Below are 23846 nucleotides of genomic sequence, written 5' to 3'. Positions count from 1 at the left end.
GTTACATGGCTTGAAGATGTTTGATTAAAACTAGCAATCAAAAGCAACTCCCCAGTGTTTGTTTCTGTTTAGGTCTGTGGGAAATTCTTATAATTTTGGTGGTCATTTAGGGATAAATATTTAAATGTTTCAGACATTTCTGTAGATTGCATGCTATGTCAAACTGTAAGGTTTATTTGCCATATACAGTGTGAATTACTTAATTTAGAGGTACTGAATACTGATTTGCATTTCATTGTAGTGTGTGTGTGTGTGTGCGTGCGTGTGTGGTCTTGTAATCTAGATCTAGTGGAATGTGTGTGTTCAGCTGGCAAATTATTCTGTTAGATAACAGCCCCATTCCTTTGCATGAGGCTCTTCAGTAAATAAGAGTTTTTTATTGTTGCTGACTCGCATTTGTTGGAATGTTCCACAAGAATGGCTCTGCTCAGTGTTTGATTTATATCTTTTTTGGGATAGGTGATCTATTGAATTTGTTTAATTGGGTGTTTTTGCTGCCAATATAAAATAAGCAATATTGTGATGATTTCAATGAACTTTTTGTTAGGCCATTAAGTTTCCTTAGTTCTGCTCTACTTGAGATAGTTTGTCCCTCCTTGTCTCATGACTTGCGAATATGAGAGAGTTTATATTGTATCTCTGATTTTAAACCTCTTCGACTTGCAAATATGGCAGTAGAGTCTCATCAAATGGTCTTAGAGCAAATATGTCAAGATGTGTATTAAAATAATGTCAATTTTTTATATATATATATATATATATATATATATATATATATATATATATATATATATATATATCTGTATCACCCATTTCTTTTTGAATACAGTACCTCTTAGATAAGTGTGATTGGAAGGATGAATTTCACTTATTTGAAAATCCAATAAAGTGTCACTTTAGAATGTAAAATAGTAAAAGGCACACTTTAATAAATTGCTTGGCTGTAACTTGAGTTTTGTCCTGTGAATGAGTTTTGTCCAGGTGAGTTACATTTGTCATCTCGATCACTGAGGACCCTGTACAAGCAGCACTTATTAGATACATCCTGTACTTAGAAGGTAATTAACCCTTTCATTCATCTCAGCATGCCATTAGTGACTGACCCTCTAGAGACGAGTGTAGATGAGGTTCTTCGGGCCTCTGTTCCAATAGTGACAGCAGAAGAGGTGGGACCCAGCGCTGCTCTTTCCACTGCCAGCACAGTCACTGAGGAGCCACTATCACTTGCTGGTGAGTTAATACAGGCAGACACACTAGGGATGTACTGATTTAGACATTTTGGCAATTTGACAGTTATTATTGTTTTATGTTATTGTTGATAACCAATATTATAAATCTATGCTGTTTTGTCTAAACAAACAAAAAAATGTTCACATTAAAGCTCCACTCTGAAGGAGTGGTCACTATCTCCCTAATTTGGAATTCCCAATGTGCTTTTAAGTCCTCGTGGTCGCGTTGTGATTCGCCTCAATCCGGGTGGCGGAGGACGAATCCCAGTTGCCTCCACGTCTGAGACCGCCAACCCGCGCATCTTATCATGTGGCTTGTTGAGCGCGTTGCCACGGAGACATAGCGCGTGTGGAGGCTTCACGCCATCCACCGCAGCATCCACGCTCAACTCACCACACGTCCCACCGAGAACGAACCACATTATAGCGACCACGAGGAGGTTACCCCATGTGACTCTACCCTCCCTAGCAACCGGGCCAATTTGGTTGCTTAGGAAGCCTGGCTGGAGTCACTCAGCACGCCCTGGGATTTGAACTAGCGAACTCCAGGGGTGGTAGCCAGCATCTTTTACCACTGAGCTAGCCAGGCCCCCGATTTTACAAGCTTTAAGTGAAATGAGCAATCAAGAAATTATAACTATTACATTATATTGTACATTAGTATACTGATTCCTGAGATAAGGGACAAAACATGTTTAAAATCTGAGTGAATTTTTTTTTTAAACTAAATTCATTTGAAATGGATATATTTGTAGACAAAGGTTAACTAACCATGTAAGGGAACAGTTTATATATCTATCTATCTATATATATATATATATATATATATATATATATATATATATATATATATATATATATATATAGTTTTTTTCTTACTGTCAGTTTTGTCAACTCCGTAAGACACACTAAAATGGATGCTGTTTTAATATGATCCATCCAGTGAGTGTAGTCTTTAATTATCTAATTATAGTGTACAGTAAAGGAGTTAAATGATAAAATACATTCTATTATTTTTTTTCTGAGTTGACAAAATTGAATATTTTTCCATCTTAACCATGTGTTGTACTCTGAAGCCATATTGTTTTTTTTCTCAGTTGAAGCTGCCTCTATAACCTGAACTAAAATGCCAAAATGTATACCACAATTCTTACAGAAATGATCATAATGACGGAGTTGATGTGTTGAGGCTGTGACTGCAGAGAGTTAAACATTCTTTAACATATGAAAAAATATAACTTACCAGACCACCTGTCCTACTGTTGCATCCACCATGAGCATGAAGTTACAGCTGGCCATGACATTGTCTGATTTATTCAGGATTATAAAACAAAATCTGATGCAAAGTGAGGCCAATTTTTATAGGTAGTTTTTTGTATGGAAAATATAATTTAAAGTTTACTTTTATGTATTATTTCATATCTTACAGATCCCTACCCTTCATGTGATATTTATTAATTTGTTGCATTTTATACACATTTTTTAATTTTTTTTATGGCAGTTTAACATTACCTCTTGCTGAGGACAGGTTAAGTTACATGTGCTTCCAAGTATAGAGCATGCATTTTAGAAATAAGTAATTAATGGCCGGAGTATACACGTTTCCATTAGATTTAACTTTTCCAGTATTTTATTATTATTATTATGAATTTCTTGATTTTTCACATAAAGATAACTTTTGTATATAAGACATGTTTTATCCTTTATCTCAAAAAGCAGTAAGTAATTTTTAGTACTTTTCTAGCCTTGTATAGAGGGAGAGTGTACAGTTTGAACTGGGAAGAATTAAGCATTGATGTTATCTATATTGACCATTTTAAATTGATACAATAATTAACAGAAATATTAATATTGGTCAGTACTGATATAGTTACAGATATATTGCATACAGATTTATATATGTAAGTGCATAATCCTGTTTATATAAACTATTTAGGAAATGGCATTTTAAATTTCAAAAGACTTCAAAATGTAACTTCTTATATAATCTTATTATATTTATCCTTTTTTTTTATTTCTAAATTTAGATATGAGTCGTTTCCCTTGTACAGATATTTTATCATATGATTTCACACTCCTCCATTGTGTGAACAGATTAACCCCAAAATATTTTAAACCCCCGACATGCAGATGTCTGATCTCTTACTGTTTAGTGATGTTCACTGAACCTGCTATCATTAACAGAAGCTGCAGCTCGGCTCAAGCAACTGGAGATTGAAAACACTCCAGTGTCTGCTCCAGCCAGAAACAATGTCAACGTCAACATGAACAACCAGGTCAGTTTAGCCAACCAGAAGTCCACACATAAACAGGCACTGAGAACAAGGCTTTTCTGAAATATACTGCATGAAACGACGTAGCTACATAGAAGGGATATTAATAATAGATTATCGATTATTCGTCGTTAATAATTTGAACGATTAAGCGTACCAGTTGTCGATAAATCAATTTTAGCACAAATGCATTCAGTAATCGTGCCAGTAGATTGATAAAAGTCTGTCTATAGATATGGATGTGCGAAACTAGTCGACTGTTCGACAACACGGTTCTGATGCTGCTAGTCGACATTGGAATTACTAGTCAGTTCATATTTTTTAAACTGTTCAAGTTTTTTACACATTTACGTATATGTATGTATGTATGTATGTGTGTATATATATATATATATATATATTTCTTTTTTTTTTTTTTTTTAAACAAAGGCTGCACTTAAATTTCTGTCATGATAATGTTACACATTTTAAATATAATGAATTAAAAATATATATTTAAAAAGAAGAACTCTGGAGTAGATGTATACTATGTTTCATTTCACCTCAGGGCGCGCACATTTCTCTCTGTCACTCGCAGCGCGCGCAGAAAAATATCCTCTCGCAAGATGAGCGAAGTAGCTCTGGTAATCACTTCGCTGGTGGTGCGGGAAGCAGATTAACCTTGGCTTGCAGTTCCCTATGGATGTTTTCACATTAGAGTCGTCTTTAAATCTGTGAGTGCTTGAAAGTTATTTTCCCGCCGAGCTGGCTTTTTTAAGTGCAGGAAAATGGCCTCAGGCGAGTCTGGTCCCGTCTTTCACTGGACCATGTTGACGTGTTAATTTTGTTGATAAAAACGTATGCTTTTTAGTTTTGAGTAAGTAGCCTAGAAAAATTTTTAGGCTAGGTATGCCTTTTTTTTTTTTTTTTTTTACCCTGCTGATCAACAATGCTATTTTCAATGATGTGCCGACTGGTTAAACTGTCTTTAATTCTATGTGCACGTCACGTGAAGAACAACACATTAGGTTTATTGTACATTTCTCATAGGCTTGAATTTTTTTTATTTTTTATTATTATTATCCTATAGCCATTTTTTTTTACACTGTAACTGTTATTGGTTAACATTCTTATCCAAACAGATGTCAGATTAAATCATAGGCTAATGCACGTCGTGAAATTCGCGCAACTTTTCAGCACATTTTTTTCTCTTGTAGATTTAGCTTACTTGTGAATTAATTCCAATAATGTCCTGACTGTTTTAATATGTTTAGTAACTTTTTCTAGGTGAGTTCCATTTAGAACAGGCCATAAGGTTTGCTCTATTTGTCCTGCACTATTCATTCAGTTGTTTTCAATAAATATGCCCGTATTCGCTAACATTGATTCAGTGAACGTGTGTCATGTTCTATGTTTAATGTACAGTGATCATAATGCAAGGCAAGCACTATGCAGAAAAATGCCCCTTTTCAGCTACAATCTACAACCTGAAGTTTAATGAACTCAGATCTGTATCTTCTATATAAGTTATTATAATCAGTAAAACATTTACACATCCTGGTTATATTAAAATTATACTGAATTTAAAATATATTAAATGGAAAATGCCAATACTCACATTTGATGAGTGTATTTATTTGAAACAGTAAATAAATTAAGCTTTGAATAGAGAAAAATTAGCATATTCTTGTATATTATAAATTTCAAGCTGTACACCACTTAACAGGGTCTGTACCAAAATGAGTGAGCTGCTTCGCTGTCTCCTATCTGCATAGGCAGCTGTCTTCTATGGCAGCATCCTAACTGAAATGAAGCCTCATAAGCGACTTAATTGGAACGCTCTTCCTAGGTGTCAGATCCTTACATCATTCAAATAGCATTCTGGGATCGCCTTCCCGGGTAAGGGATACATACGATGTTACCTTAGAATTTGGCCAAAACTATATATCTTGGGAGGCAGCAAAATGAAGATACCTAACTTTTGGAATGGTTTTTGCGTCGGGAGTGCGAGTGTCTTAACATACTACCTCTGGAGGAAGCTCACTAGGCTTTGGAACAGACCCATAGACTTTAAATAATTAAGGAAGGAGCAAGGCACACAGACTGTGTTGGCCACTGTGCCATTCTCACCTTAGGATACACTTTACATTAAATTTGAATAGGAAAGATGATTATTAATGCTGTAACTACAGTCCATATGAACTTTGATGGTTCACACTGAATCTTGCATATTAAGAATCTTTACAATATATTTGTGAGTTGCATTCTAGTATTGACTACTGTAGACCAGAACATAATTAGACCTGTACCTCAGTACTGAGACATCACTATATTTGAACAACTGTTTTAGCTGCATTGTGCCTTATGTATCTCTGTACTTTGTTCTGTGTGAAGGAGGAAGTGGTGAAACTGACGGAGAAAAGTTTGAATAGTGTGGGCAGCAGTCCTGTCCTGAACCACCTCAAAGCTCCTGAGGAACTCAAGAGCAACATCCTGAAAGCTCAGGCAGAGGCAGCACTCAAGGTATTCCACTGCTTTTATAGACTTATTTACACCTGGTGTTGACACATCTCAGATGTATTTCCTATGACCACTTGTGATCAGGTTTTGTTGAGGGGAGGTTCTCTGATTTCATTGCTACATACATTGCTAACTACGTCAGTGTGTTACTACATGTTGATGTCAGGCACACCCAAGATGTTTCATGAAATCATGTAGGTACTGTATATACTGGTACTGTATTTGGGCTTTTTTTTATTTATTTTTTTTTTATTTTATTTTTTCAATCAAATGGTTGTTTTCCTGAATCAAGACCTTGTTTACACCAGTATTTTGTCCCATCCACATGTGATTGGATCCCCTGAGACAGATGTTAATAGCAGGTGTAAGGAGGACTGTAGTATATCTTTATTTAACCAAAGTTTTTGCTGTATTTTTTTTTGTTGTTTTCTTTTGGTTTTTTTCAGGATACTAGAGATGAGCTTGGATTGACAGCAGCCAAGAACTGTAACCTGCAGGAGGCAGCAGCAAGGTATGATCAGGAATCCCACACATCCTGGAAAACCTGTTATTTTGCAATGCAGTTTTCCAGACATGGAAAATTTGAAAAATACCTAAATGTCCTGGAAAATAATTATTTGTCCTGGAAAATATTTAAGTATAATATAGAACTTGTTGCTAATACGGTTTTTGTTACATGTACAGAAACATGGTAGTGATCGGGACTCGAAATAGGAGACAAATACATCAATTTCTCTGCCGCCGGCTGTGCATTGTGTAACAATGTCAACGGTTAACTGTCAAGAATGATTCCCTGTGACATACTTTCTCTGCTTATCTGCTGTGATCTCTGCTTTACTCCAACAAATTAGTTTAAATATTGTTATAGTACAAAATATTATTTTTTTTTTCTTTCAGATTTTGTTATAAACTTGAGACACTGATGGCGGTCAGACCACTGATTTAAAAAAAAAAAAAAAAAAAAAAGAATTCACACCGTAAGTTGGTAATTCGGCCATCACACCTCGGGATATGAATTCATTTTCAATAATTCAATGATCGGAGTCTGCATGTACCGCGTTTACCACTTGTAATATGCAGAAAACATGGACTGAATCATGGAATCCAGTCATAAAAATGGCATTAGCTATAAAATGCAGAATGTCATGAAAATGAATGTTTCAATGCACAAGTAATCAAATTAAAATTGCAATATGAGTGTGATAATCCTAGTGTGATAATTAAACTGCAAATGTCTGTGACTAAATATATAATCTCCAAGTGATGCACGCTTCAGAATAAATGTATGAAGCGCTCATACACTGAATCATCTCACAATGGTCATCACGCACGCTCTGGTGTGTGTGAGATGACAGAGAGCGGAGCACTCTGAAGTGCGCAGCACATACAGACTATGTGTTTATTTTGTTTAATCACAGATTTACGGGGATTAATAATCACAATGGGCCATGTAGTGAACTGCTTATCTGGAGGTGCGAAACTACAGTCAAAAACACACAGAAACGTCAAAAGAAAAGTTAGATTTAAATGGACGCATGTATTTTTGCTTAAATATTACACTTGTTGGGCACATAAAATGTCCTGGAAAACTGTGCCTTAAAGAGTGGGAACCCTGATGATGTATAAAGGGCAGGGAATGCTGTGATATCTGTCATAACGCAGTTGCAGTTGAATCTTCAGCAGTAGAGAAATATTTTATGCAGAAATTATCATTTACTCACCCTCATGTCATTCGAAACCAGTATTTTTCCATGGAACACAAAAGAAGTTGTTAAGCAGAATGTCCATTCAACAAAGTAAATAAGAACTGGGGCTTTCAAGCTTCCAAAAGGACAAAAAAGCACCATAAAAGTAGTCCAAATGTGCTGTCTTCTGAAGCCATACAATAGCTTTGTGGCTATTGTATGGTTTAAGGAACAGACCGAACACCATGCTTTAGGAATCATGCATCCTCCTTATATTGTTGAGTGCACTGCACTTCCAACTGTATGCAGCTGAAGTAGTACTCATCAGATTTAATTAGGCAGATATTAAACTTTGGTCTGTTCCTCACAAAAAGCTATCTTATGGCTTTAGAAGACTTGGAATGTTACACACAAATCATAATGACTACTTATGGTCAGGGTTCATATGGTCATGGAAATCCTGGAAAAGTCATGGAATTTAGAAATTGTGTTTTCCAGGCCTGGAAATGTCATGGAAAAACAAGTTAACACTGAATGTTTTGGAAAATTCTAACAAAATATTTTCAGCAATACAAGTGAGCTAAGGATCATTTAAGTTTGGCGTGATCGCAAAGCAATGCAAATAAGCGCTACTCAGAGCCCTTGCCGAGCAGCAGCATGCAAAATGCTTTGCTGTGTAAACTGAGTAGTTAGTGAATATGCGTAGCGGTGGCGTATTTTGCACTTCATTTATGCTTGAAGTTCGCTCACGATTGCTCAAGTTCATATGGTTAGTGTATGTTTGAACAGTTCAAAGGTGGGCAAGGAGGAGGTCGGAAATGGCTGAACAATAAACAAACTTCAATGATATAAATTAACTTAAAACAACATAAGTCTCTCTTGCTCTCGAACTGGCGCCTCTGGCTCCCCTTTATCTCACTCTCCCATGGCCCGGCCATGCCCTCCTCCTCGTCACACTCCTCCCCTGCCTGATTCAGGCCGGGGCGCCACCGGACTGACTTACACGTAGCCTAACGTTGTGGTGACAACAGAAAAAGATGAGAAAGATGATCATTAGGCCTATTTGACATTTACAAAAAATAGCCTTGGCCATGGGCGCCTGGAGGATTCGGGTACGCACAGAAATTTGCCTAATACAACCAAATATCAATTCTGGTGACTTTGAAAGAAGCATTTTTGCAACTATTGGCTGAAGCATTTCTTCCAGTAACTGTTCAGAACAAACGCACTTGCACTAAAAAATCAAACGCACCACAACGAATAGAGCAGAACGCAGGTGTCTTGAGACGCGTTTTTATCAGTTGAAGAAGTTCTTTTTAACTTGATACGGCTTTTAAAAAAGCAGCGCTCCCTGATGCCAAAAACAGTGAAACGTGGCGCAGTTGTCAAAGGACATCCATCGTGAATGTTTACATGGAATACAATTGAAAAACAGCACGAGCGGACACAAAAAGACATTCGGTTTGAACAGCCCCTTGTTCACATGCCACAGCACTAGCTGAAGTTTCTCAAAGTTACCTCTCAAAAAGACAGCATTTTGTTTCAGTTGATTGTAGGTAAATTTCCACTGTTTCCATTGCTGTTTGTTCTCTGTGTTCGTAAATATCCCGATACTGTTTTACTGTGTGAGAAACCGCTCCAAATGTTTCAGAGAGCGCTCCGAATGAATTGCACTGAATCACAAATCGATTCAGACCGTTTTGCAAGCCCGTTTGGCCAAGTAACTGAAAAGAATCGACTTATTCATTCACCAACAGAAATACTGGACACACTTCATAATTGATTTAATATTCTGAGAGTAAATGTTTCTCAGGTCAGTCGGAGCGCTCATGGTATGCTCAGATGCAGGCATCACTTGCCCTGGCTATTTGAACCGCAGTTCGGCCCGTGCCTATAGATTCCTGACCCGAACCGCAAATGACATTGTAACTATTTTTCCACCTGTTACATCAAACATTAGCGGTTCACCCTCCGGTTTGAAAACATGAGAAACATTTTAATGTGTTTAAACCATTCAAATCAAATCTTTTTTTTTTTTTTTTTTTTACCTGATATGTGTGGATTCTCTCACATGCACGTGCCTTCGCTCTCTCTCTCTCTTCCTCCCGTGTGTGTGGTGCGAGAGCTCGCATTCCCAAGCGCTTGCTAGTCATCCAGGATTTTTTTTTTACGGATAATTCCAAATGGCATTTTGACAGATAAAAGACAGCAAGAAAAGAAAGAAATAGTTTGAAACTAATGCATGAGTTTCATTTCATCCACCTTCTCTCTCCTCACATTTGTGTTTGAGGGAGGAAAAAAAAAGAGCGCTATGATCAGACTCACGCTCTGCTTGCACCAGAAGGCCATTGTTGCCATAAACACCGTAACTCCAAAAATAATTTATTATGTGTAAAGACGAAGCTGGAAAAAGTGATGGGATTTACTCTCTATCTCTTCAGCCCAATAACAACACAGTATAAAGCAATCGAACAGACGTTGAACTTAGACAGGGTCAACACAACAAAACCAGAACAATCAGTCTGAATTGTCATTTTTAACTACTGAAAACGCTAATATTGGCAATATCAAGATGTTAAATGCATATAGAATGGCATACGTTTACAAACACAAAACTACTCATATCGGTACTTGGTATCGGCCAGTACCCAAATCTAGGCAATTGGTACTTGTAACTGTGCACCTCAAATAGTTATATTTAAATAATTATAAAAAATAATATATATTATAAAAAATAATAATTCAGATAATTCAAATGCGTTACATTATTGTGGCAGACGAGTAAAACATTGATAAGACAAAAAGTGGCTTTAGAAGGCAATATCTTTATTTCTATATTATTGAACATAATTCTATCATTGGCCTATAGTCCAAAGCAATCTATTTTGCAATTGAATTAGTCAATCTGTCAGAGATATGTTTATTATAAGAGCTTTTCTAAGGATGTGTCAATGTAAACATGCGTCAGACGAGTGAATGGGAGACTGCCATGAACGACGTGGTTTTTTTGCTAAATATTCTCATAAACGGAAAGGATAATATTTTTACGTGGGCTGACATGAAGAGTGACATTGTATTGCATATTTATTTTTATTTTTTAGAGAAATTGTTAAATTACACAGTAATTTGATTAAAAACTGTGAAGACTATGAATCAAAATCAAGTCAAACGATTATTACAGTCACTTGAAAAGAGAAACTTCATTTAATAGCGATTACACATCTAATAACAAACGTAAGTCAGTGGTTCTCAAAATTTTTTTTTTGATGAACACCCCCCTAATTTAATCGGACGGAGGGCTATATCTGGGGCCTATAAAATGAAAATGCGAAGACAGAAACTAATAATAATAATAATAATAATAAATTGGTATTATTATATTTCAAAAATAAGTGAAGTTGGATGTAGATGTAAATTTACTGGTATCAACAACAGTAAGATTATCTATAACATCTATAAAAAGTAAAAAGTTAACCTAATTTATGTGACTGCATCATTCTAACAGTGTGACTGAGTTGGAATTCCTTTCATCGGGTTCTTATTCAAATTCTGTCATCTCATGGAATTTCTGAAGACAAACAAAATCAGTTATATTTACTTACACTCAAGCAAAAATATTTAAGCCTATTTTTTTAGGATTTACGCATTTCTATTTCATCTAAAAATAAAAAAAAAGTGTATTCTGCATTTGCTCTTTAAATGTATTTATTTATTTTTATAGTTTTAACAGTGGTAGTTGTAACAAGACCATAAGAAGCACATGGAAGCATGGATCTTCACTACCATGGTTAGATGTAACATGATTTCTATAAAACAAACTATGGCATTTTTGTAATTACAAACAGTAGGTCTACACTAAACACATGTAAAAACAATAAATACAAAATATAAACATTTAAAAGTTGTAACAAAAATGTATTATATTCCCTCACTCCCCTAATATAGCCTATGACAAATTTAATCCGTGTCTTGCGCCATACTTCTCACTAATTCTCGCAGCGCTGCAATGATCAGAGGTACACGTTTAAGAGCTCGAGACAGTCTGTGAGTAAAAACGCACCTGCTTTGCGCTCACGCTGCTCTGTCCATTGAGCCGTATCCACCTATAGAGCCATACAGGTGCATTTTTTTGTATTATTATTATTATTTTAATTAAATCATGCTTAAAAGTACTCAAACACAGATTGCTTACATTGGCTGTCATTGGAAAACAGCGTGTCAGAGTAATGGCGGCAGGGCAACAGTTGCTAAGACAGGATTGGTCAGAAGTGCTTTTAAGGCGGGGCTTAGCACAGGGTCAGTTCAATATTTGGTTGATTCATTCCTTTAACCTGGATGGATTCTAGAGACTTAGACTCAAGCCAGCATTTTTGGACTTGTGATTTGACACTTAAATATTAGAATACTTTAGTTAGAACAATTGTCTAACGGATAGCACAAATGTGGTACATTGAACCTTGGTGCCCATTCTGGAAATGGAGGGTCGATTCTGGGCCTTGTCTAAACATTATATATTATACTTTTGACTAGACTCACAATTGAGATTCTCATGCATTTCAGACAAAGCTTGCACTTTCTTCTTCTTCTTTTTTTTTTCTTTTTTTTTTTTTTTTTTTGCAGTGATTCGTAAGGAAGGCTTTGAAGCTTACTAAAATATTCATATGGACTATTAGCATAACCCCTCATATCATCACATCTGGCATCTCAGTCCTTCCCTCTGTCATGTTGAGTTGGAAGATGTGTATATAAATAAAAGGCGCTTACATAAATGGATCTTAATGAGCTTCTTCTGCTGATATTCAGAAGCAGTGCAGCTGGAGTTAAAGTTCAATATGGGGTCAGATGAATGCCTTAGGAAATACATGCCTCCTTAGCTAAACTGTTTTTGTGTATAATGTCAGTTTATGCCATGAATGCTTTACTTTTAAGCTGCACTACCATTTTAAAAGACAACATGTAGCAGCTGCAATCATTTACAAAGAAAATATTATGTTTTTTTAAAAACCTTGTGGTCAACCACTGTTTTTGTTACATCATATTGTTACTGCTGTGATAACAGGTGGGTAGTTGACGAATAACAAACATGAACTTGTTTTTCAAAATCAGGGTTTATGTTAACATGTATAAACAGTACTGGTCAAAAGTTTGGACACACTTGACTGAATTGAATATAAAATCAATATAATTCTGTCATAAAGCATGTAGAATAATTTATACAGGAATTAGAAAAAAAAAAAAAAGAGTTTTAGACAGAGCATGTCACACCACAGAACTCTGCTTGACATTTCATGTCAAATACCCAGTTGTGTTATATGAAAGTTATTAAAAGTAATCAGTTTGAATAATGAAACAGAGGTAAATGGTGGATAGCAATGCCTCTTTCTTCATCAGACTGACGGCTTGTGGGGGGCATATGGGAAGCACCACCTCTCTGCCAGTGAGTGGGCGAGCAGAGCGACAGGAGTCCTGGGACCTGCTTAACCAGCCTGGCCTACTGCCCAGCTCTACCAGCAGGTGAGACCACAGCTCATAAAACCTGGTCTAAGAACAGTGTCAAACACCAGCACTGTTGGGCAGGTACAAAGATAGGGTATTCTGCAAAGAAGCATTGCTTTGTTGGCTGAGTGTGGTTTAAGACATAGTAGGTCCATGTGAACAAGTCTGTGTGCCTGTAATCCTCCTCGGACAGAGTCTAAGGCAGTGGAGCACGAGCAGACAGACAAAAACTGGGGCACACCCAGATTAAAGGGTCCAACTGGATATGATCTGGTTTTTACTAGAAATGGTTAGAATTTACCTAAAATGTGACATACATATACACTATATTGCCAAAAGTATTCGCTCACCCATCCAAATAATTGAATTCAGGTGTTCCAATCACTTCCATGGCCACAGGTGTATAAAATGAAGCACCTAGGCATGCAGACTGCTTCTACAAACATTTGTGAAATAATGGGCTGCTCTCAGGAGCTCAGTGAATTCCAGCGTGGTACTGTGATAGGATGCCACCTGTGCAACAAGTCCAGTCGTGAAATTTCATCGCTACTAAATATTCTGCAGTCAACTGTCAGTGGTATTATAACAAAGTGGAAGTGATTGGGAATGACAGCAACTCAGCCACGTAGTGGTAGGGCACGTAAAATGACAGAGCGGGGTCAGCGGATGCTGAGGCGCATAGTGCGCAGAGGTCGCCAACTTTCTGCAGAGTCAATCGCTACAGACCTCCAAAGTTCATGTGGCCTTCAGATTAGCTCAAGAACAGTGCGTAGAGAGCTTCATGGAATGGGTTTCCATGGCCGAGCAGCTGCATCCAAGCCATACATCACCAAGTGCAATGCAAAGCGTCGGATGCAGTGGTGTAAAGCACGCCGCCACTGGACTCTAGAGCAGTGGAGACGCGTTCTCTGGAGTGACGAATCAGGCTTCTCCATCTGGCAATCTGATGGACGAGTCTGGGTTTGGCGGTTGCCAGGAGAGCGGTACTTGTCTGACTGCATTGTGCCAACTGTGAAGTTTGGTGGAGGGGGGATTATGGTGTGGGGTTGTTTTTCAGGAGCTGGGCTTGGCCCCTTAGTTCCAGTGAAAGGAACACTGAATGCTTCAGCATACCAAGAGATTTTGGACAATTCCATGCTCCCAACTTTGTGGGAATAGTTTGGGGATGGCCCCTTCCTGTTCCAACATGACTGCGCACCAGTGCACAAAGCAGGGTCCATAAAGACATGGATGAGCGAGTTTGGTGTGGAAGAACTTGACTGGCCTGCACAGAGTCCTGACCTCAACCCGACAGAGCACCTTTGGCATGAATTAGAGCGAAGACTGCGAGCCAGGCCTTCTCGTCCAACATCAGTGTCTGACCTCACAAATGCGCTTCTGGAAGAATGGTCAAAAATTCCCATAAACACACTCCTAAACCTTGTGGAAAGCCTTCCCAGAAGAGTTGAAGCTGTTATAGCTGCAAAGGGTGGGCCGACGTCATATTAAACCCTATGGATTAAGAATGGGATGTCACTTAAGTTCATATGCGTCTAAAGGCTGACGAGCGAATACTTTTGGCAATACAGTGTATATATATATAATTTGTCACAGTAATGGCTAAAACAAAACCTGAAATAAAGAGATTCGGTTCTCCTTTACATTTGAAACTCTCTGTTGCCATCTGGCAGAACTTTTGAACACAGATGGTTTCATATGATCACGGTCTGCCTGGAAACATGCCCTTATGTAACCACATGTACTCATGCAGATTTACTGTGCAATTAGCGGTGTACACTGACATGGAACCATTCAGCTCTGATATTTCGCATCCAGTTTTTTTTTTTGTCATGTGACAGTGTCTTAATCTGGAAGATTTTTCTCCATCGTACATCAGTGCTTTGCTTAGGCAAGGCAAGTTTATTTATAAAGCACATTTCGTACACAGTGGTAATTCAAAGTGCTTCGCATGGAAATTATTTAAAATTAAAGATACATTAAAATCCATTTTAAAATCACTTTGAACATGAACAATACAAATAATTATAAAAGACATACAAATTTAGCACTGAGTTCAGGGTGCCCCTTCAGTGAAAACGCTAAACAGGTGCCCAGTATCGCCTCATCATATTGAAACGGCCACTCCCATGACCTTGAATAACCCCTTTCCTGGGGTCCTAACGTCTATCACCCCGTGATCTTGAAGCGACCACTACCATAGTCTTTTATAACCCCCATCTTACTCATTCAGATCTTCCTAACTGGTAAAAATTAATATTTGACTTTGAGTTTGTGCGCCCCTTTTCTGTGTGGAAGCACTGAACAGGTGCCCTAGGGGTCCGAAAGTCTATTACTCTGTGATATTGAGGTGGCCAACCCCATGAACTTTAATATCCACCTTCATGTGGTCCTGAAGTCTAGCACCCAGGGATCTTGAAGTGATGACCCTCATCAGTCTTTAATAACCCCCCACCTTTATCATTCAGTTGTTTCCAACAGATATTTAAATGAAAGGAAAAAAGAATACAGAAATAAAATCATAGTCATTTGCTTAGGCATTTTTCTTAACATTATGCCTGAGAAGAACCCTTACCAGTTGTAAAATCACTCTAACATATGGTCTCTCATGGGTAAATGTTGCAATTAAATACAAAAACTCCAGTTTGATAATACAATGTACATTTCACAATTGTTACAAATTCAAAATTAATTAAAAGTTAATGTAAATTGTAAAAGTTACTAATGCTTGTTTGTGGATTATATAATTTGTACCTTTAAGATTGTACACTAATCATATGAATTTTTGTGACAACAGTGTTGCTCTGGTAGCCATCCACATGTGCTCACACACACAACCATAATTGACAGTACTCACAAAGTTACCTTTAGTTTATTTCAAACACTTCGTTAGAATTCATTCAAGGGTGAACATCGTGATTTCCTGTGTGTCCTTTGGATGAGCACTAATGAATAGCTTTAGAAGCCTATCTTTGAAACACTCAAAGGTTTTCCATGTCTTTGGGCACATCTCCGGTCATCTTTAAAGCTGAAGTATGTCATTTCTGTGCCACTAGCGCCACCAGACGAAATTGCAAAAATGAACTTTGTTTTCAGAACATCTTTCTGCGCACACTCCCCATCTGCCGTGAGTCAAACAAAGAGATAGTTCTGCCCGCAACTCACCCCACTGGTTGAGTAACATAGTTGGGCAGGTCACTCTGACAAACAGAGATATTTTCAGTGCCACAGAAAGACAGTGCATACAGTTTTCGAAAAAAATTACCTATGAATAGCTTACTAATAGTTGTCTCTGCAATATTAAGCTTGAACAAGAGAAAGTATTTTAACACAGAAAAAGTTACATAAATCAGCTTTAAGATTCAGTCACACTTCTATAATTCAGTGCATTTGTTCATGAAAAGTCTGGATGCTTCTCTCAGATCTTTTCATTATTCTCTGCCCTTAGCCTGGAAGCGAATGTGGATGAATTCATCTCATCTGTGCCCCCACTGTCACCAGATCCAGTGAATGAAGCCCAGTCATCCAAGGTATCAAAGATGGCTCAATGTCAGGCCAGCTGCTGGCACACTGTAAAAAGAGTCTACAACAGCTGTCAACATGCGCCATCATTTACACACTCCCCACTGACTCGTGCTCTCCTTTAAGAGGAATTGGACCCACGTATGAAATATGTATACAATTGTTTCACCATTACCAAGTCAATTTTAATACCAATTGATTTTATTTTTATTTTATTTTTATCTTAAATTTGCATTTTAAAGTTTTTCAAATGTAGCCTCAAGCGTACATCTGATTGGTCCATGTTAGAGAACATTGTGAGTAGACATGCCTCAAGCTGACACGTCGCAACGTGACATCAGTCGCTTCCAGTGTAGACAGTATAAATTTCCCATTGACACTTCTAGAATTTTCAGCTTTAAAAATCTACTGTTAGTGACAGTGATGACATAATTGTAATAGTAATCAGTTGTGATACATCTTTTCTTTTTTACAAAAATGTATCCATCTGTATTGCGTATTATCAAACTCTTCTTGCTTTAGCTATATTCGTTTTAAACATTTCTAATACTTTTACCAAAATATTTAACACTATTCTTTTGCTGCCTTGCAAGCACTGGTATTTCTTTCAGGAAATGCAAATCTAGCTATTGAATGTGCTTTTGGTTGGAATCCCCTTTAGAGCATGTTGCTTTTTTCTCTGCAGGTCAGTGCTCTGCATCCTGAGCCGCTGGCAGCCCCTCTAACTGATAACCTGATAGACTTCACAGACCCCATCCCTGTAGTAAGTTCATCAGAGCAGCTTATTTTGTTGCTCTGAACAGTTCAGATACTTAGAACGCAAAGACTGACAAAATATGCTTGTAATGTTCATACTTCATAGTAAGTCATGTAGTAAGTGAATTAATTGAATGATTTGACACAGGTACCAGCCCCCAAACCCACAATCACTCCTCGATGGATCATTCCAGCATCAGCACCTACAGTAAGTTAATTGCTAAACTAATTGCTCGAATGAAGTATGGTGTGTTTGTATTTCAGTTGGTCATAGTGTTAAGTGATGTCTAATGGGTATAAAATATGCTATAGATGCTTTTTACACATTTCTCTGAAACACTCGTTTCTGATTGGTCAATTGCAACATTTTGGTGTAATGGCAGCTAAACTGTATAATTGGCCACCGTCCCAGGTCATTGTCTCAGATCACTCTGCCGTCTCAAGTTATTTGATATAATATTTATTTTAGATTATATTTATTTATTAATTGATTTATTTGGCAAGAAGCTATTTAATATGCAGGGTAATATCAGTCAATTTATTTTGTGATAATGACCAGCTGACAATACATTCATTCCTTAAATTGTATAGTTTATTTGTTTTAAAATGCATACTTGGAGTGGATTAGAGTGTGTTTTGAAATGTAACAGTAAATTGTCAATAAAGTGTTTTTGTGGTCTGTGGTTTGTGTGGTTATTACATACAATTGTACATACAATTGAAATACAAATGCAAAAATAAAATTCTTAGGAATGCTCTGACAGATACATTTAAAAGAAGCAGCTGCAGTTTACTGCGGCAATCACTGTACATTTAGTTTTCCCTTTTTTCCTAGTGCCACCAGACACGGATGCATGCAGCATTACAGAATAACAGAATCTTTGTGTATATAAATCTTTCTAATTCTGTAGATTCTTTAGATTTACAAATTTAGCATAAGCTTTCATATTGGGGCTTCAAAATCTTTCAAACACACTGATTTATACATTTTGTTCTCACTTAAGTTCTTTCTTATACTTCACATAGTGACTGATTGCCCCCTTCCTCCTTTCTCTCCTCTAACAGTCTGGCACCTTTACTAATGGCCTCCTTGACTGTACTGCAAAGATGTCATTTCACCATCCCGAGGGGAGCGCTATTTCCCCACTCCCCCATGTCTCTCGTGCTCACACTGTGATTGCCACCAGGTTTGCTGCATTCCTGCTCCATTACCTTTCTATATAGATCTTCAAGGCACAGCCTTGAAACAGACTTTGTGTAAGGACTGAAACCATTCTCTAGCAAGATATAGCTGTGCTATAGTGATCCCCTTCAGTGTAATTAGCTTTTGTAGAGCAGATTTGTGCACTCAAGAGTTGACAACTCTTGGGTGATGTGCTGTTAGTGTAAACGCTGGTGTTTTTTAAGCAGTCTGAAATGTCAGCTTCTGGCTTAAATTAATGGTGTGAAAATTAATTAACTGTTTGAATGAACAGTGGCAGGCTGGACAAAAGGGGTGGTAGGAGTGCTTGGGAAAGCAACCACCCAAAAAACCGTAGCAACCTCATAGCAACACACTAAAAACCAAAAAGAACACTTTAGCAGCTGCATAGAAAAACCCTGGGAATCATCAAGAACACACTAGAATTGAGGCAGCGAGATTCACATGGGCAAGCATCCCTGACATTTTCTTCAGAAATGTGTAAAAACAGGTTATTTTTGCAATTTGTTGTGCCATTAGTGCAACATACACACTGCACCTTTTAACATTGAAATATGAAGCATTCATTTTGATAAAATAAATATAAAAATGTAATTCAGCATCAAAATGTATCCACCAAATTTATTGCTGTATTGGCGTTTTCTTTTTCCTTCTTTTTTATAGTATTGTGGCTCACCCAACCAAGGACAACAACCACAAACCCAAGGGACTGCTGACCACTGAACTCTGAGAGTTATACCTTGAGAACATGCCCAGAACTTTTCCACTGATAGCAACATTCCAGTTCCTTACAGTACAGGCACGGACAACTGGACTACTACAACTGGATCAACTCATCTTCAACAACACTGGCTTCAGACAGACAGCATCCCAACCCTGATTTTAAATGCTCAAAGGGCTAACAGCAGACATGGGGCCAGTGTTTGGGAACCACCATTCTTTTAGTAACTTTTATACTTCATTTGAGTAGTGACTCAAAACTGCCCAGTTTTGTAGCACAAGCGCCGTATCACTGCAAGATGTTTTAATTTAAGCTGTTTCAGGGTCAGGTGGTAATATCTAAAACGATGTTGCTCTTCCACCAACTGTCCACCTCCTGTTCAGATGCCCTCTGATTGGATGACTGTAAAAGAGCTTGTGAACCCACTTGGATCACAGTGCATCTCTGACAGAGTACCTAATTTTTATAACTGGTGCAGTTCTTCCTATAGATTTTTAATGTTTGTTTTATCTTTGCCTTTATTTTTCTCTGCTTTATCATGAGAAGTAGTTGCATTCAGTATTAAGCATTTAGTTACTGTACTTCATACTGCACTGTTGTAAGAGGACTGTTGTTTAGCACTGAGCAACATGAAGTCATTGAGCCAAGTTTCTCTGTCTCAACCTTCTACCAATGTTGTCTTTATTCAAACGTAGTTCTGACTTGCCTTATTTTAATGGTTAATGTAAGATTTTGTTTGCGTTAAACACACATTTTATGACAAACATATTACTACATAGAACGTATTTCAATGTATTTTTGGCATCTACTTTGTAACTGCAGTAATTCACTGGATTTTGTGTGTATTATGTGATAGCAGCTCTAACTGTGTGTTTTTACGCTGTTAATATATGCTGGATTAGATGTTATGTAAGACATCCAGGAGCAGCTAAGGCCTCGGTTAACCACTGGCTCATATAGTACAGTATTGAAACTGCTGAAGGCTTGGAAAATGTGAACTTGCTAAAACTTTTTCATTGTGACAGAATAAAAAAAAAAACTTCTTACAGTCACCACTGAAAGAGGCCTTTCGTGGACCCCTCCTTCACTGTACATTTCACAAGCATTTGCTGCTATCTTTCAGTACACTGAAAAGTGCATCACAGAATAATCATTGGTATAATCACTGGATCCACTTGGTTAAAATGGACATCTGTGGATTGCCTTCAGTGGCACAACTTTTTCTACAATCAGTAAGACATCTTTGAAGTTGTTTATAAGGTCTACACATGTTCTGATTTCATCTGTAGTCTTTCTTTACTCGAAAAAGTGTTCGTTACATAGGGCAGTTGTAGCAAGAGTCTGATATGGTAATCACATTTGCTTTCACCATCTTGCTGTCAAGTTTATTTACTTGTATTAATGTCATCTGTAGATGTCACAATAATGAGCTGTATTATAAATATACACTGACTGTAAGTATTCTGTCATTTTGTATGATGTGAGTTGTTCCGTTTGTAAATGGTTCTTTAATGGTGTTGAAACTTAGATGGAGGGGTGGCTTTGGACATAATAGTGGCATTGCAACTTTATCAGCAAGCAGTTTAATAGAAAATGTACTTTTAAATATGACATACAAGATGAAGTCATGAGAACCTGCAAATAAAAAGACTATTATAGGCTTTTCAGCTACATTTTAACAGAAAAACAATTATAAAACACTCAAGACGTAAAAAGGAAACTATATGGCCAAAAGTTGGTGGACACCCCTTTTAACATGTTTGACTATTCCATTTAAGACAAATCTTAATGCTACAGCATAAGAATTTTTTCTTGTAAAAAATACTTTGCAAATAGAATTGACTAGAAGAACAAGGAGCCATTCTCCAAATAGTATGGCCCCCACAGAGCCCAGATCCCAACTTTGAGATGGCCTAAATAGACAGAAGGACTGTGGCAAGTTCTCCAAGAAGCTTGGAACATCCTATCTGCCAACAACCAAGAAAAACTGTCCAGGTGTAGGCAAATTGATGCTGTTTTGAAGGCAAACATTAATTGAAACCCAATATTAATGTAGCTTTTTTATGTAATTGGAAATGAAAACTATTTATAGCATTACTTTTGAAGACATCCTCACTATGCAACATTTTCCACAAGTGCCTAAAACTTTTGCACAGTTCTTTATATATACAGTATATATACTTATATACCCTAAGAACACCATCCACCTTTTGATATACCTTTTAAATCTACCTTTTATTGAATGGTGGACTCTTGTCTGAATACATGCCAGCTTTTACAACAAGTATATAGGCTACGTATGATTGGAGTATAACAGGAGCATACAATTTACACACACAAAAAAAGTCCTAATTTAAGACAGGGATTTCAAATAATTAAAATTTTGTTTCTAACAAGAAGTATGTGATCATATTACATATTCCATATACTTTAGTCTTGTCCATTTTTTAAGTGAAGACTCGCATGTTAAGGGGCTGGTCAGAAGTGATTGCGTTTCCTCTCGCAGCCACATGAGAGCGACATACCCGTTGCAGAATCTGTAACTTTAGAATTCGTAATAAGAATGAGAGATCATAACAAATATCTTTTTAAATTCAGTACAGCCCCGAATAATCTGCACAGCAGATATTAAAGAATATTCCAAAAGAGAAAATAGTGAAGTTATATGACATTACCCTTAAATAATCCTATACAGAAACGTACACACCCTAATTTGATATTATTAAGGATAAATATCAGTTATTATTTTTGTCTTGTGGAATATCTAGCAATACTAAATAAAAACAAGCAATTTTTATTATCCCTCCTATGTATTAAATGATAAACACAAGCCAAGGCCACAGGTTTGGTTTGAAAATTGGTAGGGACATACAGTGCATTCAGAAAGTCTTCAGACCCCTTCATTTTTTTTAAATGAAGCCTTATGCTAAAATACTTTGAATTATTGATTTATTTTTTCACATCAGTCTACAATTCATACCCCATAATGACAAAGCAAAAACCAGATTTTTGATAACTTAGCAAATTTATAAAAAAGAAAAAAAACTGAAATATCACACTGACATACTGTAAGTATTCAGACCCTTTGCTACAACACTTGAAATTTAGCTCAGGTGCATCCCATTTCTCTGGATCATCTTTGAGATGTTTCTACACTTTGATTGGAGTCCACCTGTGGCAAATTCAATTGACTGGACATGATTTATAAAAGGCACACACCTGTCTATCTAAGGTCTCACAGCTAAAAATGCATATCAGAGCAAAAACCAAGCCATGAGGTCAAAGGAACTGCCTGAGGACTCAGGATTGTGTCAAGGCACAGATATGGGGAAGGCTCCAAAAATATTTCGACTACATCTACAAGAGCACAGTGGCCTACATAATTCTTAAATGGAAGAAGTTTGGAACAACCAGGACTCTTCTTAGAGCTGGCCGCCTGGCCAAACTGAGCAATCGGGGGAGAAGGGCCTTGGTAAGAGAGGTGACCAAGAACCCGATGATCACTCTGGTTGAGCTCCAGAGATCAAGTGTGTAGATGGTTGTCCTTCTGCAAGTTTCTCCCATCATTGCAACACTCCACCGATCTGGGCTTTATGGAAGAGTGGCCAGACGGAAGCCTCTCCTCAGTGCAAGACACAAAAGCACTTAAAGCAGTGCTTGAAGTGGGGCGGTACTCGGCGGTATGCAGAACCTGCACTTGTATAACTTGCTCTACAGCGTACCGCCAGGTTTTCTTGTGTACCACCACTTCCCAGAGTCTCCGGTACGATGTAATGACTTTATTTAATGTAAGTCAGTGATTCAATGAGAAATCGTGGTGGTAAACATCCGAGCCCTCTCTGCGCAACACTCAGTGGTGAGTTTAACAACACTCAACACGTGCAACAACCGCATCCGCGGTCGTCAAGCTATCCATGGTCCAGTACCCGACTGGACCGTGCATGTTTAAGCTTGTCTGGGCATAGTTCCGTTACACTTTTCTCCAAAATATAAACCAGCAACTTTTAGGTGAGATTTTATCACGCCTTATTCAATCAAATGTATTTATGCAAATTGTTTAGCTGCTGGTTGCAGTCAAAACTACAGACTTAAAAACAAATGTCAAAGCTGTTACAGAAGTGACGCCAACTCGTATGCACAACCTTTTTTCACAAAAGATAAATCGATGATGAAAACCGAAGTTTCTAATAAAATACACAGGAAAATGTACTTCTTATTCTCAATTATTTTCTATAGTGCTTGTAAAGACTGAAGTGTCACTGAACCTACCTATGCATAAACCCTGACAGTGTTTAGTTCTACATACAGATGTGTGCCAGTGTTCACAGTCCTGACCTGAACATCATCAAATTAGTTTGTTCATTGTTTCTTATTTATTATCTGCACAAGTCGTTTGGCTCCTGTGTGAAAATTAATGTGTGCAGGACAAGAAAAGGCTAATTGTCCTCTCAATGAATGGGAGGATAA

The 23846-nt window shown here is 37.4% G+C and overlaps 1 protein-coding gene across 2 annotated transcripts in view; it reads left to right on the top strand.

Annotated features, from left to right (window-relative positions):
- Positions 1–20848, top strand: part of epb41l5 (erythrocyte membrane protein band 4.1 like 5) — a 66260-nt gene extending 45412 nt beyond the window's left edge. Inside the window, exons 17-26 of one of the 2 annotated variants that reach the window (XM_051709862.1) lie at positions 1085–1230; positions 3414–3505; positions 5876–6004; positions 6448–6512; positions 13078–13200; positions 16628–16709; positions 17387–17464; positions 17606–17665; positions 18523–18644; positions 19322–20848. In XM_051709862.1, coding sequence (XP_051565822.1) covers positions 1085–1230; positions 3414–3505; positions 5876–6004; positions 6448–6512; positions 13078–13200; positions 16628–16709; positions 17387–17464; positions 17606–17665; positions 18523–18644; positions 19322–19388 — 964 coding nt within the window. In that variant the 3' untranslated portion in view covers positions 19389–20848. The remainder of the gene's footprint in view (positions 1–1084; positions 1231–3413; positions 3506–5875; positions 6005–6447; positions 6513–13077; positions 13201–16627; positions 16710–17386; positions 17465–17605; positions 17666–18522; positions 18645–19321) is intronic. The other variant, XM_051709863.1, reaches the window with a different exon arrangement.
- Positions 20849–23846: the final 2998 nt, after the last annotated feature.

The sequence above is a fragment of the Myxocyprinus asiaticus genome, chromosome 11 (assembly GCF_019703515.2).
Source record: "Myxocyprinus asiaticus isolate MX2 ecotype Aquarium Trade chromosome 11, UBuf_Myxa_2, whole genome shotgun sequence".
Lineage (NCBI taxonomy): Eukaryota > Metazoa > Chordata > Actinopteri > Cypriniformes > Catostomidae > Myxocyprinus > Myxocyprinus asiaticus.
This window is presented reverse-complemented; position numbering and strand designations above follow the sequence as displayed.